General features: G+C 38.9%; 1 protein-coding gene across 4 annotated transcripts in view; it reads left to right on the top strand.

The window, feature by feature from the left end:
* The window catches only part of LOC127582905 (F-box/LRR-repeat protein 20), a 115,589-nt gene that overhangs the window by 36,370 nt on the left and 63,044 nt on the right, over nt 1-16,175 (top strand). For all 4 annotated transcript variants that reach the window (XM_052038551.1, XM_052038550.1, XM_052038549.1 and 1 more), the window contains exon 2: nt 3,762-3,823. In XM_052038551.1, the coding sequence (XP_051894511.1) occupies nt 3,762-3,823 (62 nt within the window). The remainder of the gene's footprint in view (nt 1-3,761; nt 3,824-16,175) is intronic.

Raw genomic sequence — 16,175 nt, 5'->3', positions numbered from 1 at the left:
GTTGTAGCTTGTAATAATTCATTTGAGCTGTAAATCTGAGATTTGTTACTCCAACAGACTCTATAATTGAAACCACTTTCACTGCAGGGGTCAAGAATTCCACCATTCTGAGGTCAGTTGTCTAGCTATTTTTAGGTCTGGAGCAAAAGGAAATATTTCACTTAGTCTCTGTGCAAGGTTCAAAGGAAAAGGTTGAATTAATATTTATTTGTGCTTAAATAAAAGTGGTATTAGTAGAAGAAAATGGAAAGAATGTTAGAAAGGAGACTGGGAGGGGAAAAAGAAACTAATAATGTAAACAGCCATTTCTCCAGTCAGAGTTTCCATACAAATTTGTGCTGTTCAGTTATTTGTGTCTTAACAATATGAAATCCTTATTTCCCTTTAATCTTTCATGGCCACATTGACTGAGGTCTTAACAACCTGGTTGCGAACCTCCATTTCTGTTCAAGCTTGACTAGCTGCCATTACTGCAACCCTGAGCAGAAATGGCTGAAGCAACTTCCTATTATAACTCTTCTCTTAAGCACATCCTACATTTAGCAGGAGAAACCCAGATAGGTTGCTTTATGGGTCCTTGCGTGTTTCTGTATTTTTCGTAATCATAGTGTTAATACAGCATGGAAACGGGCCTTTCAGCCCAACTCGTCAGTGCCTACTGTATGCCTATCTATGCTAATTCCACTTGCCTGTGTTTGGCCCTCTAAACCTTTCCTATCTCTGAATCTGTCCAAGTGTCTTCTACAATGTTTTATTGTATCTGCCTCCATCACCACCTTTGGCAATCTGTTCCATATACCCACCATCCTTAATGTGGGGAAAAACCTGCCTCTCATCCTTCTGAATCTTTTCTGCACCTCCTCTAGCTTAATTGTATCCTCGCTATAGCATGGAGAAAGCAACTCCCAAGTGCAGCCTAACCAGTGATTTGTACAACTGCAACATGATGTCTCAGCTCCTATACTCAAAGCTTTGGCTGTTGAAGTCAAGCATACGCCTTCGATTCTCTGCCTATTTGAGTCGCCACTTTCAGGGAACTATGTACTTGTACCCTAAGGTCTCTCTGTTCAATGATATTCCCCAGGGCCCTGACATTCACTGTGTTTGTCTTTACCTGGTTTAACTTTCCAAAATACCCCACACTTTTGCACCACGTTTAACTGGAAAGTTAAATGTGGATGCTTATGATTATCATTTTCCAGTCCCCTCTGGGTGGGGTGCTGGAGGACATGAAAACTGAAAGTGTTCCTGATGAACCCTAGCATCAGTGGTGGGCAAATCACTGTAAAAAGGACTGTAGGATAATACCAATTGTCATTGAGGAAGGCGCAAATTAATCAAGAACAGTTGGCATGGATTTGAGAGAAAGTCATGTCCGACAAACGATTGAATTTTTTTGAGGCCGAAACAAGGAGGTAACTCCATATGAATTTTCGGCAAGTTTTTTGACAAGCCTAGTTGATCAGGAAAGTAAATACTGTCAGGATCCAAAGGAAAATGGCAAATTAGATCCAAAATTGGCTCATTTGCAAGGAGCAAAGGTCTTATTGGCCGTTCGCAGCTGGTTTCTCAGGATTTGTGCTTTCCATTCTGTTTGTCAATAATTTAGACTTAAGTGTAGGAAAAGTAATTAAATTTGCAGGTATTGCAAATGAGGCAGTGGTTGGTAGTGCAAAAAGTTTTAGACTACAAGAAGATTTCAATATCCTGGTGGACGAAAAAGTGGCAAATGAAGTTGTCCATAAAGATTGAGTAATAATGCATTTGGGGGTAACGTGAGGCAGATGAACACATTGAATAAGAGATGAATGTTGAGGAAAGGAGGACCTTGTAGTGCATAATTGTCTTGCTATTTTCGCGTACATGTTGGGTAAAGTGACTAAGAAAGTAGACAAAATACTTGGGTGAATCATAGAGTAAAAGAATAATTGGTTCATATTAGAATTTGAAACAGTTGGCCACAGATGAGGGACTGTGTACATTTGTGGTCTCCATATAGCAGAAAGAAAGTGATAACACCACAACATGCAGAGGTTATTTCCAAGAATGTTGGTTGACGGAAAGGGTGGCTAGGCTTGGGTTGCTTTCTCAACTCTGGATTCTGAGGGGAGATAAAATTTGAGGCTTCTATAAGGTCAACAGGAATGATGCATTGACCTCAAGAGTTAAGGAACATAATGGGCTACATTCGGTTGAAAGAGGGGAAGGATTTTTTTTCACCCAGATAATGATTGAGGCAGTAACACTCAAATGAATATCTGATGTGGTATAACATGCAAAACAGTAGACGGAGAAATTTGTAGGATTAGTCTAGACAAGTAGGTATAGACACAATTGTGCTGTAAATTTCTGTTTTGGTTTTTCATAAGTTACTTTAATTGCACTGAATAGAATTGATGCTGGTACATTGAATTGGTGCTCGTATGTTTCTTGTCATAATTCATGAACAGGTTTCTTTGTAATGTCTTGGGTAACTCACTGGTGGTATTGATGGCTTTGAGGTTTTAGTGATGTTTCTTTGTTCTGTTTTGGGGGTGGAGGAGGAGAGGAGGGAGGTGGAGCTTTAAATGGCATGTCCTGACATGCTTAATGAATGTCCAGTCTTTATGTGAGTTGTCACAAAACAAACCTTTGTATTGAAGGGACCGAGTTTTGTCTTGTAGTCATGCTCATGAGCAGGAATGCAACTTTAAAACTCTGAAAAGTGAAGGTTATTCTACATGCCAAGTGTGTTTCTTCAAGGAAAGTTAATTGAGGGATGACCTCTGCATTTGGAGTGAAGTATTGTTGGTGAGATTTTCAACACTGGAAAATGTGACACTATGGACCAATTTAAATTTCTTTTCTCAATGTACAAAATACATGTGTTCCATAATTGAATGAGTTCCTGCTATAATCACTTCAATATTTCCCCTCAAATTTAAAAAAGCAACAAACAAAGCTTTCTGATGTCTTGAATTTTCTTTCATTTCCTCCTGATCATTGACTGTGAGCCTTTTTTATTTTTCATTGCAGAAATCCCTCTTTGTTCACTTGTGTTTTTTAACAAATGATATTTGAACCAATTTTGCTTTTGGTTCCAGTCTGACTCTCTGCCAGGAATGTCAATGTGTAAAGCTGGCCAGAAAGATACCAGGGCTATGTATTTTTAGCTAGTTTTCCAATTATGTATTCTATAGAAAAAGGTTGACAGTTGTGACAGACATTCCACCAGTTGGGAAGGGGAGTGAGGCCTACTGTGCTTTGACTTTGCAATTACTGCTTTTGTTTTTAATTCTTGTGCTTTATACATTGCCCCCCTTATCCACTTATGTACGTTTCTAAGCTGAACAGTTTGGATCTAGAGACTAAATCAGTACTTTTAAGTTTTTTTTCAACTGACAGATAACTCCAGATGAGACCTTGATGGACAGAAAGCCAGAAGTTCTTCCTAAGCTTTTAATGAGCAGCATTTTTTCTGTGTGCAACAACTGAATGCATCTTTTTCCAATAATTTTTACTCTTTTAACCTTGATGGGTAGATGAGGTAACGATTCAATTTCGCCCTTAACGTTACGCTGCTGGTTTTGATACCTATTGGACCACTGAATGATCCTCCTTTGAAATGGTTCCTATCACTTCCTTGCTCCCTTCCCCAGTTTTGCACCTATGTATGGCAGCAAATTAAAAATGGAGACTCGGCATACATTTCTATTCTCATTGTTTGTATAAATTTTGTTTTGCTCCTGACATGTTCTAACACTTAACCCTCTGTTTTCTAGATGTTCTCGAATAACGATGAAGCTGTGATAAACAAGAAACTCCCAAAGGAACTGTTACTCCGGTAAGAACAACACAATTCAAACCAAGAAGAAACCCCTTTCTGCTACTGTATAGAGGATATTTATCAGAAAGCATTGTAACATTTTAAATTGTTGCATTTACAAATTCATTATATTGAAATGTTGTTGAGAAGCATCAAAAGCTGCAGTTTGGAAGCTAAAGTATGGAAAGTTTGAGCCATGATTTGAAAATAGCTGACTTGCTCTTGTGTTAAGTTAGTTCATTCAAGCCACGTGTATTTAATTTTTAACCTAGATCTGGGCCTTTTTGTTCTTCTGCATTAGTTATCCCACTTTCAGAATGTCTCAAAATTGATCTGGGTTTTTTTTTTGGTAAATTTCTTCAAAGTATCGAACAAACTGTTTAAGAAGCTACTGGAAAGTTATTGTTTGAAATTTAATAAACTGGTACTGTAAACTTGAACAAAAACCAACAAAAATTCTTTGGGGGCTCTCATCTGTAATGTTGATACTGTCTCTGGTTTAGGGGTAAAGTATATAATTAGTTTGAATTAAGTTTAAACTGAAGTTTAATTGTACTTAGTGGCATTTGTACTTAAAAATTTGTTTTGTCCCTTTTGCAAAGTAATTCCTTCATAGTGGACAGGTGAACTACTTCAGCCATATGCCATTTCTCAGCAGACCCACCTCTTTCAGAATGGTATGGTAAATAGAGATGTTATGCTGCTCTTTTAATTCTCCAAATGGGCAAAGGTGGCAAAACAGAAATTTAATACTCATATCATCTGCCACTTTAAAGGTGACAGTCCTGTTTGTCTTGAACTACTACAGTCTGGGTGGTACAGTTTTGGTATAATGAGCTTGTTCAGCCATCTCAAAGGGGAGTTAAGTCTGGAACCTCACAGCCCATTCCAGGTAAGAATGGCAGATAGCACATTAGTGAAGCAGTTGGGTTTTTAATTTTCATCGCGTGATTTCGTGATTGTCATTAATAAAAGATTTAATGATAATGTTAACTGAATTTGAATTCACCAGCTTACAAAATGGGATTTGAGCGCTTGTCTCGTCCTCTGCATTACTAGTCTAATAATTTAACTGCTATACTAAAGTTCCTTTCATGGTAGTTTAGCAGTGGGTCTTGGTACAAAGTGGCTTCTGTCACCTGGGAATGCTGGTTGGGTGCCTCCCACTGTGACATGATGAAATGTCATGACAAAGATTCTCCATTCAATCTCTGCATTGGAATTTGCTATAAATTCACTTAGCATTGATGTTGTATTGTGAGTGATTAATGAACAGCTGCTTTCTGGCATTATGATGCTGGATCTGTAACAATGTTTTATTCCTTTTAACCCTTGAAATGCAGGTAATTTTGAAATCAAAAGTTGACCAAATCTGCTCAAGGTTGGGTGAACTTTAATACATCTGAGACCCCAAATTGAGGTGTGGTTAAGATTCTTGTGCCTGGAGGTAGAATCTAGGAGCACTTTATCCCTTTTCTGTAGCATTCCTGTGGCATTGTTTAAAACAAATTTTTAAGTGTGTCTTAATTTCTGAGCATTTTCCATAATTCTGTGTAACGTAAGCGAAGATGACATTCCTTTAGAAGAACTGGAGGTTCTTTAACAAAGATTTTGTGCGAAGTATTGATTTGAGATACAAGAAGATTGTTTTCAATATTTTATTTCTTTTGTTTAGCTCCCGACCCTTGAGCGTTGAGCAGTGGTTTTGTCGAAGTGGTAATGTTGTAAATTCACTCTTGGATTTGATGCAACTTTGGCTGACTCTTGAGTGTAGGGTGCTTCAGTCTTCTTGCTGTCATCCTTTGAGCCACGTGAGCTTCCATTTGCCATTTCCCTTTGCTTTTTAAAAATTCTTCAGGCCTAGCCAAATGACAATGGGAAATTCTTCTGATATTCCTCCAACTAGACCACCACTAGATATCAATTAATTAACCTTAATTTTTGATAGAGGAGTTAGTAACTTACTGTAGGTATAAATCAGCTCCTGAATATGTTCAGATATTAGTCAAATGAATGACATGGTAAAGTACTTCGGAGAAAAATGTTACTTGGGGTGGGTTGACTGTGAGGATGAGGGTGAAGCAAGGGAATGTAGCCTTGAGTGATTTAAGGAGAATGCAATTATAGAGGTGATTTATTTTGGAGAAGTGATGTGTTTGGAGGTGCAATATATCTGAGTTAGTGGCACCTTTCTGTTTAATTCAAATATAGAAAGAAGTTATGAGAATATTTCTTAACTTGGTATTAATGGTGATTTGAGTCTATCTAAATCAAGGTTTTATGTCCTGGGGAAGTAGTACTGGGAAAACCCAGAACTTAGGAATTTAAAGGGACACTATCCAATCTATTTATGTAATTTTCATCTGAAAATATTCCTTGTTCTTCACATTGCCAAAAATGATTTGGGAAGGAAGCACAATCGAATTAATCAAAATGTAATTAAAAACCTTTTTTTTAGTACGGTGGAAAAATACCAAGAAGTATTTGTGTAATCAAGGGCTATTGTACTGTGAGCAGTTAGGAATGTACATTGTGGTGGTGTGAAAGCTTTGATCATAAACATGCCATTTATAAATAAGTTGGGCCATAAGTGTTGAGGCAAACGGGTTTGTCTGTCATTGTGCAGCAAAGTCACGATTCACCCAAGTTCACAGCTGTGATCTCTATTAGATATTGGCAAAGGCTTATCTTCCGTCATGCACACTAGTGATTAACTTGATTGATGTTGGTCTATTCCAGATAAAAATAAGATGCATAAGGATTAGGCATAAAGAGAAAAGTCCACTGAAGATTCTACATGTATGAAGAAATTTAATTTTTTATTTCAAACATTCCATTTGAGGTTTGTCCATAAACTTCATGGACTGAAATTTCTTCACAAAATTCTTGCTTTCCAAAAGTAGAAGGCTTTGACTAAGGATGTAATGTGGCTATCAGTAGATATCTTCCTGATCACTTGCCATTCACGTGTTTTGTTTGGTCAGTGGAAGAAAGTAATAGAAGTTTGCGGACTTTTGTATGAGTGAAGCTGGTCAGTACGTGTTCCAGGACAAATAACCTGGTTAAGGAGTGAGATAGTAAACGTGAACTTATTTCATTTTTCTTTATGACATATGAGGCCATTTGGCCTATCAAGTCTAAACTAGTTTTGAAGTATTCCCTTCAATCCCATTCCCCCATTTATTCCCCGGTAACCTATTCCCCTTCACATTTCTACCAACTCCGCACTTGTACTTTTGCCACCTACCTGCATTTGATAATTTACAGTAGGCTATTAACCTACCAATATTGGGATATGGGAAGAAACTAGAGTAAACCAACATGACAACAGAAAGAATATACAAATTTCACAGACAGCATGCAAGTTCCCGATTGAATCCAGGTTGTTGCAACCATGTAGAGTTTTTTCTCAAAGTTTCCAGTGCATAAATAACCTGGTACATACTTCACAATAGAACAGTACAGCACAGGAACAGGCCCTTCAGCCCACATTGTCTGTGCTGAACATGATGCCAAATTAAACTAATCTTTTCTGCCTGTGCAGGATCTATATCCCTATATTCCCTGCATAATTATGTGCCTATCTAACAGCCTCTTAAATGCTACTATCGTATGTTTCCACCACTAACCCTGGCAACCCATTCCAGGCAACCACTCTGTGTTTATATATAATAATAAAAAAAATGCCCTGCACATCTTCTTTAAACTTTCCCCCCTCACCCTAAGTGCATGTACTCTAGCACTTGACATTTCTACCCTGGGAAAAAGATTCTGACAGTCTATCTATACTTCTCATAATCTCAGAAACTTCTATCAGGTCTCCCCTCAGCCTCCAATGTTCCAGAGAAAGCAATCCAAGTTTGTCCAGCTTCTCCTTATAGTTCATACCCTCTAATCCAGGCAGCATCCTGATAAATCTCTTCTGTACCCTTTCTAAAGCCTCCACATCCTTCCTGTAATGGGGCAACTCTAAGTGCACACAAAACTCCAGTGAAGCCTAACCAAGGTTTTGTATAGCTGCAGTACAGCTTCCTTACTCTTGTACTCAATGCCCTGGCCAGCGAAGGCAAGCATATGCTATATGCTTTCTTTACCACCATATCAACTTGCATGGCCACTTTCAGTGAGCTATGAACTTGGATCCAAAAATCCCTCTCTTCATCAATGCTGCTAAGGGTACTGCCTTTAATTGTATACTTTCCCCTTACGTTTGACCTCCCAAAGTGCAACACGTCACACTTGCTCAGATTAAATTCCATCTGCCATTTCTGTGCTCGTATCTGCCACTGATCTATATTCTGCTGTATCCTTTGACAGCCCTCTACACTCCACAACTCCTCCAATCTTTGTCATCAGCAAACTTGCTAATCCACCCATCTATACTTTCATCCAAGTCAAGAGGCTCCGGCACTGATCCCTGCGGAACACTACTGGTCACGGACCTCCGGCCAGAATCACGCTCTTCCACCAATACCCTTTGTCTTCTATAGGCAAGCCAATTCTGAATCCAAATTACCAAGTCACCGTGGATCCCATGCATCTTAATGTTCTAGATCAGCTTACCATGAGAGACCTTGTCAAATGCCTTACTAAAATCCATATAGGCAATATCCAATGCCCTATCTCATAAATCACCTTTTATCACCAGCTCAAAAAAAATTAATTAAGTTGTAAGACATGATCTGCACTGCACAAGGCCATGTTGACTGTCCCTAATCAGGCCATGCTTTTCCAAATACGCATAAATCCTATCCCTAAGAATCCTCTCCAATAGCTTCCCTACCACTGATGTGAGGCTCACTGGCCTATCATTTCCTAGATTAACCCCATTTCCTTTCTTGAATAGAGGAATAACATTGGCTACAGTCCTCTGGGACTTCACTGTTGCTGGTGAAGATACAAAGGTTTTTGATAAGGCCCCAGCAATCTCCTCTCTTGCCTCTTTGAATAACCTGGGATATATCCTATCTGACCCTGGGGATTTATCTACCTTTCTGTTCTTTAATAGACACAGCAGCACCACCACCTTGACCTCAAAATACCCTAGCACATTAGCATGCCCCACACTAATCTCATTATCCTCCATGTCCTTCTCCTGGACAAAGTACCTGTTTAGTACCTTGTCCACATCCAAGCAATAAATTGCCAGCTATATCCTCGAGTGGTCCTACCCTCTTCCTAGTTATCCTCTTGTTTTTGATGCGAGTATAAAATGCCTTGGGATTGTCAATCCTACTTGTCAAGGACTTTTTATGGCCCCTTTTGGCCTTCCTAACAGCCTGCTTGAGTTCTTCACTGCTATCTTTATATTCCTCAAGGGCCCTGTCTGAATTTAGCTTCCTAAACCTTGCATATACTTCCTTTTTCTTCTTGACTAAATTCATAACCTCTTTTGTTATCCAAGGTTCCTTCACCATGTCATCCTTGTCCTTCATCTTTAGTGGAACATGATGGTCTTGAGCTCTGATCAGCTGGTCTTTAAACAACTCTCACGTCAGATGTGACCTTGCCTGATAACAGCTGCTCCCAATTAACACCCCCTTAGCTCCTGTCTAATAATGTCGTAATCCATCTCCCCCCCCCCCCCCCCAAATTTAGTACTTTTCTGCAAGGTTCAGACTTGTCTTTATTCATAACTATCTTAAAACTGTGATCACTGTTCCCATAGACTTTTCTTATTTTGCTTTATTATATCCTCTTACCATATCTTCTTGATGCACTTATCTAGAACCTCCTTAAGTTCATCCCTACTATTTGGTTCAACTTCTCTACCTGATTAGTTCATTTCATGTTTCATGCATTTTTTAATTTATTCTTTTGTAAAGAGCTGGGTGGTGCTAGCATGGTCAGCATTTTTTGTTTATCTGAAGTTGTCCTTAAGAAGGTGTCATTGAGCCACCTTCTCGAAACGCTGCATTCTTTCTAGTGAAGGTACTCCAACAGTGTTACTGGGGAAGGAGATCCAGGATTTTACACTGTGATAATGAAGGTACAGGTGTAGACTGCTTTTGCAGATTACAAATTCATGAACATCACAATTTACTGTAAATTGGTTGCACCTGGCCCTTTGGAACTCTGTAGTGCTTTGTGGGAATATTTTCCACTTAATAGCCATTGACTCCATTTATCAGAGCTGTTTGGTGCCAAACTTGGTCAAATGCTGCCTTGAGGTAAGGTAACTGTAACTGCCCTTGACTTCTGGAATTCAGCTGTTTGGTCCAGGTTTGGATCAAGGTAGTGATGAGGTCCAAAGCAGAGAGATCCTGGATAAAGCTAAACTGGGCTCTGGTGAGCAGGCAATCATTAAGTGTCACTTAATGCACAGTTGATTTCACCTTCCAGCACTTTGCTGATTGGGAGTCAAGCAATTGGATAGTAATTGGGCAGATTAGATTTGTCCCTTTTTGTGAATAGGACATATCTAGGCAATTCTCCACGTTGTCGGAAGGATGCCAGTTCCATAAATATATTGTACAGCTTGGTTTGATGTGTGGCTTGTTCTAGAGTGCAGGTCTTCAGTGCGAACCCTGTTACTGTTATCTGGCCAATAGCCTTTGCTGTATCCAGTGTTGTTAACTGTTTCTCAGTATCACATGGAATGAATTGAATTGGCTGAAGACCGACTTGATAATGGGATGTCCAAGAGATAGCAGAAATGGATCATCTATTCAGCACTTCTGATTAACATGGTTGCAAATGCTTCAGCCTTTTGCATTTGCATTGTGGGACCTGACATCATTGAGGCATGGATGTTCTTGGAGCTGCCCCTCTTGTTACTTAGAAGTACAGAGCTTTGAGCTGATCTATTGATCTTGAAATTGCTTAGCTGTGTATTTTCCATGCTGTTAGGACTCTTTAGTTGTTAAAATGGAAAAGGATTAGGCTGTGACATTTGCAGGAGGTTTGTAGCTCAAATTGAGATGTTCTTGACTTAAATTGTATGTTAATGAATCTTGAGAGCAATTGAATTTTGAAGTGCTTTTATGACCATTAAAGTTACCTTAACAACTGGTAAGATGTTCTCATGATATCTTGACCTACATTATCCCCACTGAGCTATACTGTTTAAGTGTTCAGTGATATTGTATATTCGTAAAACATTCCTACATGCAAATTGACTGTCACAATTGCATCTCTGGCTATAGTAACCAAACTTGAAAATAATTATTATGTTAAATACCTTGGGACATTATGACAGATGAGATAAGGTGATAAGTGCAAGTTTATTTTTATCTTTTGTCTATAAATAGCATATAAATTGATGTGGAAGATTGGGGAATATCCCAATGCTACTTGAGTATGCAAAATTAAGTAGTAAAAGAAAATGTGCTGAAAGATTTGCCTGACCTTCAGGGCTGGAAAACATTGAAGAAGTTGTTTTATCGTGAGGTCGTACTGCACAGAAACAAGCCCTTTGGCCCACCACGTCCATGCTGATCTGTTTGCCTATCTACACTCATTCCATTTGCCATATTAGGACACTATCCTTCTATGCCTGTTTGTCTAAATGCCTCTTAAAAATCGTAATTGTATCTGATTCCACCACCACTACTGACAGCATGTTTTAGAAATCAACACTGTGTGTGTGTGTGTGTTTATATATATATATATATATATATATATATATATAAAGCAACAATCAAAGCACTCCTCAGAGCTGCTTTAAACTGCTCAATTTGAACCTATGCCCTCTCATTTTTTTATGTTCTTCCATGGGGGATAAAAGATTTTGACAAGCTCCCATATCTATGCGTCTTATCTTGTATACTTCTGTCGGGTCACCCCTCAGTCTCCATTGGTTCAGGGAAACCAAGCCCAGTCTATCCAATCTCTTCCCAGAGTTAAAATCCTCCAATCCAGGCAACATCCTGGTAAATCTCTAATGCACTCACTTTCAGGGAACTATGGACATGGACTCCAGGTCTCTCTGTTTATCAACAGTGCCAAACTAATTTACTGTATACGTCCTACCCTCACTTGACTTGCCAAAATTCATCACCTCCCACTTGATGGGATTAAATTCTATCTGTCAATGCTCTGCCCAACTTTTCATCTGATCTTTATCCTGCTGTAGCCTTAGACAACTTTGCTTGCTATCCACAAACACCACCAACTTTAGTGCCATTTGCAAACTTAATCATAGCTCCTACATTCACATCTGAGTCATTAATATATACATCACAAACAGTAGTGGTGCCAGCACTGATCCCTGCAGTACACCACTAGTCACTGTGGAAGCACCTTCCCTGTGTAGACTGCAGTGTTTCAAGAAGGTGGCCAGTGTACTGCACTGCAATCTTATCCTGGAGAAAAGATTGAGAGGTGATTTGCAACTTTTTAAGATGCTGAGTGAAATGAATTTTGGGGATGAGCAGAGCATGTGAACGTTTTTAAATTAGACAGATTTTCTTGTAAAAGTTGTTGATATATAAAAGACACTATGAAGTAGTTTGGGGGGGAAATTGGAATCTACCTTTTAAGTAGAATTTCAAGACTTTATCAGATGCTGATTTGAATTGATTTGGAATGTGGATGGTTCTTTGATTGTTGGGTTTTCGTATGTCAGGTCACGGAAAGACAAGGAGGTTCAATAACAAATTGAGGGTCCATTATGTGGGAATCCTCAGGAGATGAAATGTATTCCATTGAGTTTTTAGTCTCAGTGGATTACATTTCAGCTATGGATTAAGTGAGCCTTTTCTCAGTCTGGAACTTTGAGTGCCAAATTGCTGATTAATCCCCACTACTGGTGGGAATAGTGTTGGTAATTCTTTAAGATTGCTTTTGAGTCTCTGGGGATTGAAGATTTGTTTATAGTTGTGCTTTGGAATTTAATCTCGGGCCAACATTGGAACAATAAAAATGATTTGTATGATTCTGAAAATTTTCTTTCAAAAACCTCCCTCTTTTAATCCTTGAATCACTTCTCTCCCCTCCTCACCCCACCCCATTTCTCTGTATTTGCCTCAAGCACTCTCTGTACAACTGCATTGTGCATTCTTGCTGTTCTCTAGGTAGTTTCTTCTGCATTACCTGTTTGATCTCTTGATGGCCATCTTGTATCAATGGACACCATTTTTGCTAATCGTATAAGTGAAAGTAGACCCTGTATTTACTCTTTGTATAGGATGTGGTTATTGCTGGCAAGGTCAGCATTCATAGCCCTTCAGAAGGTGGAGATGAACTATCCCTGCAGTGAAAGTATTATACACTTGATTTTGGCCTAAAGGTTGAAGTGATTACAATGTGGTTGAAGGGGAACTTGTGGGTGGAGTTCCCAGTTGCCCACTGCCCGGGTACTTGGTGGTCGAGTTTGCAGGCTTAGGAGGTGCTATCAGAGTAGTGCAGGATGTTGCTGCAGATTGTTGTGCAAATGGTACACAGTGCAGCCACCATCTGCTAGTGGTGGTGTGAGTGAGTATTGAGGATATTGGATGGGGTGCCATTCAAGCTAACTGCTACGTTTCAGTTGGGTTGATGTTCTTAAGTGTTGTTGGAACTGCAGGCAAGTGGAGAGAATTCCCTGACAGTTCTGATATGTAGTTGGGTTAAACTTGACATAATTCTTAAGAATAATTTTAGATAAAGACAGCTTTCTTCTTTCAGAAAAAAAGACCCAAACTGGTTATTCTTTCTGAATAGATCTCATTTTGTATCTTTGGTAACATCTTGTCCTTATGACCCTATCTTTAATATAATATCCTAACCAAAATTTTATTGTCAGTTAATCAAAATTGAGTATAAATTGAGCAAAACTTTGTTAACTTCTGCCTTTCTAAAAATGATTTTGTTGTGTTCTTGTTCTTGAGTACACCACTAGTTGCTTGAAGTATTTTCATTATACTGACCCATTGCATTATTTCAGTGATACATGCATGGAACTCCACTGCATCTACTGCTGAACTGATATAACTGTGTTTGCTTATGCTGATTCTGAAGATCTAAGGCACGTTGAGTCTTTGAAATGATAGTAGAGAATGAGTAACTAAGAAGATTGTCTGGTAATAGGATTAGGACATTTGGTTCCTTTTGTGCACGTATTGATTAAGGTTTTGGCTGACCTCCACAGCCCTCTTGGGTAGAGAATACCTGGGTGAAGAAATTTCTTAACTTAATCCTAAATGACTGAGTCTGACTCCTACTTCTAGATAACCCAAAATGAAGAAACCTCCATCCTTGCTTCTATCCTCTCAAACCCTCTAGGAATTGGATGTTTCGATGAGATTGCCTGTCATTTTCCTAGACTGAGAGTATAGGGCCAGTCATCATCCCCGATACCAGTGTGGTGAACCTTTGTTGCACTTCTCCTCTTGAGTATATCCTTACTTAGGTTGGGAGACCAGACTTCTCTACAGTATTCCAGGTGCAGTCTCACTAGGCCTCTTACTGCAGTTATATCCTCTTGTACTCAATTTCTCCTGTGGTAAAGGCCACCTTGCTGTGCCTGCACGTTAACTTTGATCTGTTTATAAATTAACCCAGGTCCCTCTGAATACCAATCTCTTGTCACTTAAAATAAATACTCCACTTTTCTACAAAGCTGGATGATGTCTCGATTTTTCACATTATACTCTGTGCCAAGTTCTCACCAATTAGCCTGTCCATCTCTGTGTAGTCCTTGGGGCTCACATTGCCTCCAGCTTTGTGGCGTCGACAAATATAGATTTGTCTATGCCACTTTTCTACTCATGGAAATTGTCAATATCGACCCAAAAATCGATGTCCGCTAGTCACTCAACCTGAAAATAACCCATTTATTTCTGCTGTCAACCAATCTTCAATCTACAACCTTTTTGTGTTTTTTCAATACGACCCAAAAATCGATGTCCGCTAGTCACTCAACCTGAAAATAACCCATTTATTTCTGCTGTCAACCAATCTTCAATCTACAACCTTTTTGTGCCAGGTCGTGAGATCTTGATCTTCAAACACTTTTCCTCGATCAACCAAAGGCTCTGTTGATACATGCAAGGTCATGGTGAATTTCATCAATGTCTGCCTTTTCTGAGAAGTGGCTCCTGAGACGTGGGGAAGTGGCCCAAATTTTCCAGGATTTCATTGTGAACCTTCAGTGTCAGAAGGCAGTGCAGTGTAGTGGCGGCGTGTTGGTAGAGAACCTTTGCTTTGTGGACGTTGAGTGCAAGGTCCATCCTCTCTTATGCTGTCAAACGATGGTACATCAATGCCCCAACACTTTTCTTAATCATTTTTTGCTGCAAAGTTGCACTTCACATCCAGCAAACATCCTACAGGAATGGAGCTAATATTTGGAACAAGTGGGAAATTGTTCAACCGATGGTGACTGTAATGCAAAAACAAGGTCACCCAAACCTCTGTCTTAGAGCTGCAGTGTGCAGACGACACTTGCATTTGCATGCTGAACTCCAAGTGTCAAGTTACTACTACTTTAATGACAGATTTGAGTTATGTTGTTTCTCTGATGACTGAGGAACATTTCTGCTGGATGCAATGTCTTTTTTACGGGAGAAAAAAAACACCATTTTAAATTTAATTACCAGTCTCATTAGAGCTCAGACTTGATTTCCCTCTGATTATTCATCAGTCAACCCATCAGAACAACTGGAATTAAGTGGTTCTGAAAAGAATTTTTTTCTGAACCCAGTTACTTCATACATTCTGAACCCAGTTATTTCATTTTGAGTCAATACTCCAGATGCTAGTAATCACTTTCCCAACCCCTGCTGTATATATCTACAATGACTTTGAGTTTTGTTAGAGGTGAATTTTCCGATATTGCTTAATTTCAAAATTAATAGTCTGTATAAATTACACAGAAATATATAATAGTGTAGATTTGAAAAGAGTAATTGACTACAGTGGTATGTTTCATTATTGATGAGTTGTATGGGAGGTTCATTATTTGGCCCTCTCACTTTGGTTTTTATACTAATGGGTGCTGGTGACCAGAACACTTGAAATATTCAGTTCAATCTTGGCCAATGCTCTGGAACTCTTTACATATACCTCTGCTTCCCTCTTCTCTGCTTTTTAAAACTGCCCAACTGCCACTCCTGTAAACTAAGCAAAGGCTTTGCCTTTGTATAAATTGGGGTGGGTACTTATGTTGAAAGATGCTGTACTAATATGTGGAGTTGCAGCCTCTTTTTATTTAGTTTGTTTCAGTAATATGTAGAACAGTTGAGGCAAGGAGTTTAAATTGATTTAGGCTTTTTAATATGCTGATGAAAACAGTTTTGGTTTGAATTTGGTTTTATTTGCAAAAAAATGTATAGCTTTGTGATTTGGGCCATTTATCTTGTCTTTTTTTTAAACTTAGTTATGAGATTGACCATGTTATCTGCTGCTGGATGTGACCCTTACCAGATTCTTATAATGGAATCCAATATTT

The sequence above is a fragment of the Pristis pectinata genome, chromosome 25, assembly GCF_009764475.1.
Source record: "Pristis pectinata isolate sPriPec2 chromosome 25, sPriPec2.1.pri, whole genome shotgun sequence".
Taxonomy (NCBI): domain Eukaryota; kingdom Metazoa; phylum Chordata; class Chondrichthyes; order Rhinopristiformes; family Pristidae; genus Pristis; species Pristis pectinata.
Note: the sequence above shows the minus strand (reverse complement) of the source record. Positions and strands in the feature narration are given on the sequence as shown.